The following is a 10443-nucleotide window of genomic DNA, read 5'->3' as shown; positions in this document are numbered from 1 at the left end:
CAAACTCCTGGAGGATGGAAAGCAGATGGGGCAGGAGTACAGAGATGGAGTTATGGGTGGGGGTTGGGAATCTGGGAGCCCAGAACTGAAGAAGCGGTGCTAGGCGGTTGGAGAGGGGATTTGTTGGGCAGGCCGGTCCAGATTTTGGAAAGGGGCGGGGCAAGGAACCAAAGAACTGCTCCCACGCCCAAGGCAGTGGTGGATGGAGAGTTGGGGGTAGGGGAAAGCGCGGTGCTGGACAGGAAAGGGAGGCCTCTCTCCTGGCAGGAAGCTGAGCTCTACGGAAAAGAGGGAGGAGACTGGCGACTACAGTGACTGGTGGGAATCCGATGTGGCAGAGGGGCCGCCGCTGCCACCGAGAGGGAGCGGAGCCCGCCCCCCGCCCCCGCCCAAGCAGAGTTACGGAGACATTGCCGCCATCCTGTCCGCCTATCCAGCAGCCCACTTGACACGCTCCTTGCCTAAAGATCCTCCCTCCCAGCTCTTGCAAGCACCTAACTCGTCGTCTGCTGATCCTCCTCCTTCGACACAGCCTCCTGGCGGAGGCAGCAGCGAAGTGTCGGATTTGGGCACGCGAGGCCCGCTATCCCCAGCTTGGGGGAGTCTAGTCTCTGCCCTCTGGCCTGGACAGTGTTGGACTCAGGGCGGGAGGAATAAGGGGGTGCCCTCTATTTCTCTGACCACAACCAGAACTCCATAGCGCTAGCGTAGCCGGAACTAGCTAGGGAGGAAGGTTACTGCTTGCACGCAGAGTGCAGGGGATTTCCAGGTTTTCTGCCTAGCTTTAGAGGAAAACGGGCGTCTGGGCGTGTGTGTATGGAGTGCACTCTTTAGGAGATAAAGTTCACTGTGTCATCCATTGAATTTATTTCGTCTTGATTTCCTTTATTGGGCCGCTTGGTTACTGTGCTCCGCGCAGGCATGAAGACCCCGCTCGCAAAAACGGCTTCTGGGCAGCGGTCCAGGACAGGCTCAGGGCATGGCAGTGTGTCTGTTACCATGATGAAGAGAAAAGCTGCATACAAGAAGCATAGGAGCAGACCCATCTCCCAGCCTCCAAGGAATATCGTGGGCTGCAGAATTCGGCATGGATGGAAAGACGGAGATGAACCACTAACAGAGTGGAAGGGAACCGTTCTGGATCAGGTACCTGTAAATCCCTCTCTGTATCTTATCAAATATGATGGATTCGACTGTGTTTATGGATTGGAACTTCACAGAGATGAAAGAGTGTTATCACTTGAAGTCCTTCCTAATAGAGTTGCATCATCTAGAATCAGTGATACACACTTAACAGAAATTATGATTGGCAAAGCAGTGGAACATATTTTTGAGACAGAGGAAGGTTCCAAAAATGAATGGAGGGGGATGGTCTTGGCTCAGGCACCTGTCATGAATACGTGGTTTTACATTACCTATGAGAAAGATCCTGTATTATATATGTACCAGCTCTTGGATGATTATAAAGATGGTGACCTACACATCCTTCCAGATTCCAATGATTCTCCTCTCACAGAGAGGGAGCCAGGAGAAATCATAGACAGCCTAGTAGGCAAACAAGTGGAAAATGCCAAGGAGGATGGCTCCAAGAGAACTGGCATGGTCATTCATCAGGTGGAAGCAAAACCCTCTGTGTACTTCATCAAATTTGATGATGATTTCCATATCTATGTCTATGATTTGGTAAAAACATCTTAGAGGTCATTTTGAAATTTGCCAAATATGTGAAACTGCTTGTAAAATCTAAACACACAAAAAACTCTTGATTGCTTTACAATTTGTAAGAACCATCTTCTCTTTTTCACACTTTTGCCTGGTAAAAAATTAAAACTTCCACCCTCTCAGACATGTTTTGAAGAATCCTTCTGCCTTTATCTCTAACCTTTTTATGTGTTCCTCCCCACAGTAGAATGATTGAGTTATCTAATTAGTGAGAAGGGCAAAGTCTGACATTCATTGGCCCATGTTTTTACCTTGGGTGGTGTTAATAGACTAAAGGTAACTGAACACTTTTTGCCTCATTCTTTTGGGCATTTAGACAATCTTCACTGAAGTGTGAAGCTTCTTGAGATATTCAATATGGCTGGCTAAGTATCTTGGTAACTTCAACCCTCCCCTTAGGTGACTTCAAATGTCTAATTTGGGAAAGGAGTGAGAGGCTCATGTTGGTCTTCCATCCAAGTTGCATTTTAAATTCCAACTGTACTGAAAGTCTTATTCTTGCACTTCTTGTTCAACTTGGTTCAAAATCAAGAGGGAAGTTATTTTGTATTTTAGTGCATAGGCTGAGAAATCTTACAAAATTGTTAAGGGGTAAGCATTTAGGAACCAAATGCAAGTAGAGAAATCATGGTTAGTCATTAATAGCATTAGGATTTCTGTTGTCTACAATAGCTCTGGCTTGTACCTACAGATATGAAGTGGGTTTTTACAGACATAGTCTGTGCAGACAGAATTTAACACAATTGGGCTTTGCCAGACCAAGGGAGCATTAGGCCAGGCTCTAGCTAGAGTCCACAATCACAGGGTAAAGGTTAAGTTTAGCATGGTTGGCAGATCTGTTCAGGACCTCAAAATAAAGGAGCAAAAATCTGGAATCAGGCTGAGATACAGGTTTCTTTCCTATGCTAGAAGTGATGCTTTGAAAATGTTTAGATTACATTTTCATTAGATTATTAGAAGACTTCTGAGTCCCAGCATATAAGGTGGGAAAGGCACTTGCTAGAACTAAAAAGACTGAAAATAAACTTTGCTTCCTTGTAGGAATTGGTGAGCTCATTCATTATGGTGTCCTAGTAGGACTATGAAACGCATGCTAGATGATCAAAAGACAGTGATGTTCTAAGTGCTTTAATGTTTCAAATGCTGGCATTAGTAGATAGAAATCTAATAGATATTTGTTAAGTTTTTTCAGCTTTATCCTGTTTTTTGGCTGGGCCTAAGAAACTCATATGCAGCTAAGGGTGAACCCTATTTCAGCAGAAAAATAAGTAATATCTTCCATTATTAAAGGCATTAGGGAAAGTCAACTTTGGGAAAGGTTGAAAAATAAGCCAAGTTTTGGAGAGAAGCATCCAGTCAAAACCAATGTGTTCTCACTGGGTTTCTAAGAGAAGCTCCATTAGCACTAAAAACCAGGCCATGGACTTCTGCAGATGTGGCGTTGGGACTCATGATGGTACAATCAACCACTTGGGTAGTATCTTCCAAATTAAAGTTCACAGGTCATAGAGTCAAGACTACCAGCACAGAGAGACCACATCCTGCTGAGGATGAAACCAGGAAGATACTCTCTTCTCCCATGTATTCTCTGTCTACTTTCCTTCCTTTTGCTGTCACTAAGTCTCTCCTTAGATATTTTTGATGACAACTGCAGTGTGAGTCTGTATTACTCTATGTACTAAGTCCCAGAGACATAAATGTGTTTGAGTGTCTGTTTTAGAGGCTTAGGGTTAGTGTGCCTCCTGATTTTGGAGATGTGAAGCTGATACTGTAATAATCTTATGCCCTGTTGACCCTGAGGACTCTTGATATGATATATATATATATTATGCAATTGTGGGGTTAGATTAATTTAACTCCTGAAGTTCTAAAGGAACTACACCAAATCAAGAGGAAGATAGTTCAGGCTACAGCTGCTGAATGAACCCTATTATCTGTCAAGACATCTTTGTGAGATCTGTATGGTTGACATCAGAAAAATAAGAAATTTGGGAAGGCAGAATTTTGGACTTTAATTCTTTTGGATTTTAAAAAAAGAAATTTCATTTGGGGCATTCATTTTTCCCTTATATAGTTCAAATTAAGGCATTTTCATTATGTTGGTGACATTGTGTTATTTGGAGTATTTTAATGCTATCTTTGGGGCTTATTGTATAATCTTTATAAGCTGTGTCAGATAATGTGGTTGGACACAATTATAAATTGAGAATAAAGTAGTGAATTTTCAGCCAGGGGTGTATGTAGCTTTAGAATTAGTTTAATTACTGTTCTATTCTGACTTATTTCAGTGCCTTTTGCAGCAAAAGTAGAATTGCTCACCAGTCTTACACAAGTGGGAGCAGGACATTTCTAAGATCCTACTGGTCTCCCCCCAAAGGGACAGTCAAGCCCTATTTGTCTTGGGTGTTGGTAATATGGACAGAAATGTCCAAAGGTATGATAGGACTTATCCTCTGCCTCTCTCTATGTTCCTGAACAAGAAAAAAGAATTGTGCCTCTCAAAAACATTTGGAAGAAAATTTCTACCTATCTCTACTAGTGACTCATTCAGTGTCCCAAGTGGGAGGAGAAATAACTTGGTGAAACATGAGAAAAGTGTTATTATGGATATGTAACTTAGGGCCGTGTTGGCTCTTGAGCTCATTTCTCACAGAAAGATATGGGAAAGCAGATAGTCTGTCACTACATGACTGGGTAAACCTCTAATCTGCAGACCTCTCTCACCCTCTGGGGTGGGGGATCAATTGTCTTTACACTTGAGGTAGAAGTTAATTTCAGGCTTAGGTCCAAAACATGTCCTCCAGTCCAGCTCTATCAACAATAAAGCCTATATCTATTTTTGTTCTTAAAAAAAATTTAATGTATAAATCATTTTGCACAAAAATACATGCCTCTGGTAAAAATCAAACAGTTCAAAAGGATATACAGTATAAAGTAAGTCTCTTTTTTTTTACATCCTTAACCTCAGTCCTACTTTCCAAAGATAAACACTCTTATCAGTTACTATGTATTTTTCCAGAGATAATCCACGTACTTACAAGTATATTATATATATGTATATCAATTTTTATACAAATTGTGGCATACTATACATGCTGTTATGAATTTTGCTTTTTTAATATATTAAAGCTGTTATTTTAACCCCTCTTTGATTCCTGTGTATATTTTTTAGTTGGTTCAGAATCTGGAAGGGAAGGAGGTATGATTGATTCAGACTAATTTAATGAAAACTTAAATGTCCCTGCAAATCCACCAATTCTGCCAGGTAAATTTTTCTGACTAGTAGAATATGAAATGTATGTAAACATGATTGATTTTTATGGAAGGAACTCCTTGAGGCTAGTATATTTTTATTGAAGGAAGTTAAAAGGGGAATCAACTATAAATTGAAACTGTGGAAAAAGTTAATTGTAATCAGTTATTCAAAAATGAAATGAACAAGCATTTTTTTTTATTCCAGCTTACACTGACACCTACTGCCAGATGCAAATTTATTTGCTTTTTATAACAGAATGCTTTTCTGTGTGTAACAAGAAACTCCTTTTAAATATGTTTAAACAGTTGCCAAGTATTGTTGATTCATATAACTAAACTAATCCGGAAGTTAGATAGGCTTCAGGCTTGGTTTGATGGGGGCTCAGGCTCAGTGTCTGTGATTCATTAAGATTTTCCCTCTTCCGTATGTCAGTTCCAGTCTCAGAATGTCTTTTTTCATGGTGGCAAAATTAGACCAGCAGTTCCAGTCTAGAGAAAGATAAATAACCTGTGTCCTATGGTGAATTCTGAACTGGCTTAGGATACATACCTAGACCAATCACTGAAGTCCCATGGATGAAATGCACTGATTGGCTTAGCCAGGGCATGTGTTCCATTCCTGAACCCTAAAGTATATCTCCCTAGAACTAAATGGATTTCTAGTGAAATTGGCATGAGGAGTGAATGCCATGAACCAATCACAAATGTCTGGTATAGCTTCTTCCTTTGGGTAGTGAGTGTCCGTGGACATCTTTATTCCCACGTGTGTGTGTGTGTGTGTGTGTGTTTGTTAGTTGCTCAGTGGTGCCTGATTCTTTGTGACCCCATGGACTGTGGCCCACCAGGTTCCTCTGTCCATGGAATTCTCCAGGCAAGAATACTGGAGTGGGTAGCCATTCCCTTCTCCAGGGGATCTTCCTGACCCAGGGATTGGACCTGGGTTTCCTGCATTGCAGGCAGATTCTATACCATCTGAGCCACCAGGGAAGCCCTTATTCCCACATATCCAATTTCAAAAAATGTTCACACCTGCATGTAGTGAATTTATGTTTTCAAAGGGGAAAAACCTAAAGTCTTATCCAGTTATTACATTTAATGTTAAGTTTAGGATCTCTAGTTGATATGCAGACATCTCCAGATCTATCATCTTAGCAGTCTTGTCACCTGTAGCTAAACTGTAAACTAACCTTTAGTCCAGTCCAATATATAGTTGTGAAGAAAGAGCCACAGAAGTATAGTAAAAAACTACCATTTGAAAAAAGGGAGGAAATAGGAAGCAATACACAGTAGTTTCTGGTTCAGTGTTAGTCCCTCAGTTGTGTCCCACTGTTTGAGACCTCCTGAACTGTAGCCAACCGGGTTCCTTTGTCCATGGAATTCTCTAGGCAAGATTCCTGGAGTGAATTTTAATTCCCTTCTCCAGGGGATCTTCCTGACCCAGGGATTGAAATCTCCTGCATTGCAGACAGATTATTTACTCTCTGAGCTGCCTGGGAAGTCCTTCTGGTTCAAAGCATACATCCTAATCTTTTAAATAAGGACTCTGCCCTCACAGCAAAATGAGTCAGTCAACCTCTTTTTGTTTGCTAAGAGGGTCTCCCTTGGAGACATATCTTGGGTGGGTGCAGTTTCTTATGGATGGACAGTTTTAACTGTCTCAGTTCAGTTGCTTAGTCATGTCCGACTCTTTGCAACCCCATGGACTGTAGCACACCAGACACCCCTGCCCATCATCAACTCCTGGAGCTTGCTCAAACTCATGTCCATTGAGTCGGTCATGCCATCCAACCCTCTCATCCTCTGTCATCCCCTTCTCCTGCCTTCAGTCTTTCCCAGCATCAGGGTCTTTTCCAATGAGTCAGTTCTTCGCATCAGGTGGCCAAAGTATTGGAGTTTCAGCTTCAGCATCAGTCCTTCCAATGAATATTCAGGACTGATTTCCTTTAGGATTGACTGGTTTGATCTCCTTGCAGTCCAAGGGACTCTCAAAGAGTCTTTCCAACACCTTAGGAAGCATCACTATGAACAAAGCTAGTGGAGGTGATGGAATTCCAGTTGAGCTATTTCAAATCCTAAAAGATGATGCTGTTAAAGTGATGCACTCAATATGCCAGCATTTAACTGTCTACTTCATCTTATACTATTTATTGTGTCCGGAAGTTGATCTGAGTTTAAATTATAAGTTTTTTCCATTGTTGGCCAGAATTGGAATCTCTTGAATATAGTAGTTCTCAAACCTTAGTACATATTAGAACCACCTAAATAGTTTGTTAAACTACAGATTGCTGGGGCCCACCAACAGAAATGCTGATTCAGTTAGTGTGGGGTCCAGGGATTTACATATTCTAACACTTTCACACAGGAGACTGAGACTACTGGTCCTGGGATTCCACATGGAGAATTATTGACTTGTAGGTGCCAGTTGAGTGAAACCAGAATTGTAGAAACCAAAATCAATGGTACAGAATCCACCTGCTAATGCAAGAGACATGGGTTCAATCCCTGGGTCAGGAAGATACCTAGAGAAGAAAATGACAACGCACTCCAGCATTCTTGCCTGGAAAATTTCATGGACAGAGGAGCCTGGTGGGCTACAGTCCAGAGGGTTGCAAAAGAGTTGGACATGGCTTAGTGACTAAACAACAATAACAATTGCAGCTAGTAATCCCTACCTTACTCGGTTCTATTGAGAACTAAATGAAAAACTATATCTTTAGCATATAATAGTACAGTGAAGATACTTCATAAATTCCATTTAGTTTCCAAGAGGGGACAGTTCACATTCTTTTAGTAAACATTTATATTTAGCAATGCCCAGTGACATTTAGTTAGTGAATATAGTCCAGAAATTCTGTTACTGAAATGTGAATTTAAATAATTCTTTAGATGTGTAGGGCTTCCCTCATAGCTCAGTTGGTAAAGAATCCACCTTCAATGTAGGAGACCTTAGTTTGATTCCTGGGTTGGAAAGATCTGCTGGAGAAGGGATAGGCTACCCACTCCAGTATGCTTGGGCTTCCCTTGTGGTTCAGCTGGTAAGGAATCTGCCTGCAATGCGGGAGACCTGGATTCGATCCCTGGGTTGGGAAGATCCCCTGGAGAAGGGAAAGGCTACCCACCCCAGTATTCTGGACTGGAGAATTCCATGGACTATACATTCCATGGGGTCACAAAGAGTCAGACACGACTGAGTGACTTTCACCTTCACTTTCACTTAAATGTGTATAGTCCCTTACTTTCCTACTAAGAACTTTCCCAGAGTGCTGATAAATCTTCATAGCATACCTGGGTGGTTGGTAGGGCAGGATGTTATTCTATTTTGCAGATTCAGTCATTTATTTATTCAGCAGCTTTTGTTGGACATGGCTAATAGTGACAAAGGAAATAGATAAGGTCTGTACTTACAGGGAGTTTAGAGTCTCATAGGGGGAGAAAAACAACAAAGATGTAGATAATCTCTATAATTTCTGGGAGTGATAAATTGTATGACAATAACAAAAGTGAGCAATAGTATAGAAAGTAACTGAAATAAGGGAGCTACTTCAGCTATGGCTTGTCAGAACAAAGGCCTGAATACATATTTGAGCAGATAACTGAGAGAAGCCAGCCCATGCAGTAATTTGAAGGAGGAGTGATCTAGAGAGGAAAAACAAGTTGAAAGGCTAGGATAGCTGAAACCATTTATTCATATTATTAATTCAGTTATGTGTTTAATACTGAGACATACAGTTCAAGATTTTTCTCTCTTGTATAGCTATGTCACTGCTGTTTTCTGATATTTTTCTCTGTTTGTGGAGGTCAAAGAATATTACAGGCAGCATGTTTGTACATTATTTCAATTGTTACCCTAATCCTGAAGATGAAGTGAAGGGACTGAAAAGTCAATGAATAAATATAAATGGAACAAATTTCTTCCAAATTGAACCCAAATTCATGGTAGAGGTCTGCAGCACATAGTTAAAGTTGAAGCCCATACATAATGTAGTGAATGTGTATGCTTATTTTTGTGGTCACAGTTGCAAATACATACTATAAGGCATTTGAGCCATTTAGTTTATATGATTCATCTTTGGAAGGTGGTGGAATGGCAAGAAGCATTTATTTAACACCTAGTATGTGCCAGGCACATCTCAATCTTCACAGGATACTGGGTGCTAAGTGTTATTATTTCCATTTTACAGTTTAGGAAACTAGACTTAGAAAAAAGATAAAAGGGTCACACTGCTAGTAAGTGTGGACATGAACCTAAGTCTCCTGATGGCAAGTGCAATTTTGATTATTATTTTTGCTAAAGAAATAGGAAATGCAAGAGCATCAATGGAGATATCAAAGTGATTTACAGCTGTGGTCTTCTAATTTTTTTGTCTCTATCACTTTCTCTCAACACACACTTTGTTCCAATTGTTTATAAATCTACTTTATTCATTTATGCATCCAAAAAATTTATTTAGTGCCTATTTTTGTTTCAGGCACTGTTACTAGAAATTTAGAATATTTCAATAAATAAAACAGTCAGTGATCTCTGTTCTTATGGAAGAAGTGAAGTCGCTCAGTCGTGTCCGACTCTTTGCGACCCCATGAACTGTAGCCTACCGGGCTCCTCCGTCCATGAGATTTTCCAGGCAAGAGTACTGGATTGGGTTGTCATTTCCTTCTCCAGAGGATTTTTCCGACCCAGGGACCGAACCCAGGTCTCCCGCATTGTACGCAGATGCTTTACCATCTGAGCTACAAGGGAAGCCCAAGAGGAAGCTAGCAATAAACAATAAAAATAACAAGTACGTAAATTATATGGGATGTCAGAAAGTGGCATTGTGAATAATTTGTTCTGTTTGAACAAAAAGAAAATTAGAAAAGGGTAAGAGCTAAAAGGAGTGGTGGGTTGTAATATTAAATAGGGAGATTAGGATAGTTTTCATGGGAAAGGTGATATTGAGCAAAGAAATGAAGTAAAGGAATTAGCCAACCATATAGCTGGAGAAAGAGCATTCATGGTAAAATAAAATAAAATAAAATAAAAACGGGAGCTGTTAGAGGAAAGGCTATTGGCATGTTAAAAGACCAAGGAGGCTACTTTGTCTACAGCTATGTAAGTGAGGGTGAGAGACATAGGAGAAGTCAGGGAGGTTTATTACATAAGGCTAAATCACATAAGGTCCTGAAATGCAGGAACTCTCTATGAAATGAGGAGAGCCTGTCACAGGTTAAGTTCCCCAGGAAGCAAATATAAAACAAAGTTAATCCTTCAGAAAATTTATTAAGCAATGCCTTGGGGGTTAATAACTATGGAAGAAATGAGGAAGAAGTAGAAGCAACAAGGGAGAAGTCAAGCTCTGATACTCAATGAGAGTGTCAGCCACAAACACATACACTGATCAGTCATTGGATATAGGCCACCCTGGAAAAGGATGTGACCTTGGACAAGATTTCTCTCTGCAGCTGAGGCAATCCTTAAACAGAAATGAC

The 10443-nt window shown here is 40.8% G+C and overlaps 1 protein-coding gene across 1 annotated transcript; it reads left to right on the top strand.

The window, feature by feature from the left end:
- Positions 1-432: 432 nt before the first annotated feature.
- Positions 433-3483, top strand: SPIN3 (spindlin family member 3). The gene has a single exon (XM_043458155.1). The coding sequence runs from the start codon at positions 922-924 to the stop codon at positions 1696-1698; it is 777 nt and encodes a 258-aa protein (XP_043314090.1). The 5' UTR covers positions 433-921; the 3' UTR covers positions 1699-3483.
- The last annotated feature ends 6960 nt before the right edge of the window (positions 3484-10443 follow it).

The sequence above is a fragment of the Cervus canadensis genome, chromosome X, assembly GCF_019320065.1.
Source record: "Cervus canadensis isolate Bull #8, Minnesota chromosome X, ASM1932006v1, whole genome shotgun sequence".
Lineage (NCBI taxonomy): Eukaryota > Metazoa > Chordata > Mammalia > Artiodactyla > Cervidae > Cervus > Cervus canadensis.
The sequence above is the reverse complement of the archived record's forward strand: the minus strand, read 5'-3'. Positions and strand labels throughout refer to the sequence as shown.

What these genes read in the sequence shown, in the direction of transcription:
- SPIN3 (XM_043458155.1), top strand. Translation starts at nt 922, where the DNA reads ATGAAGACCCCGCTCGCAAAAACGGCTTCTGGGCAGCGGTCCAGGACA.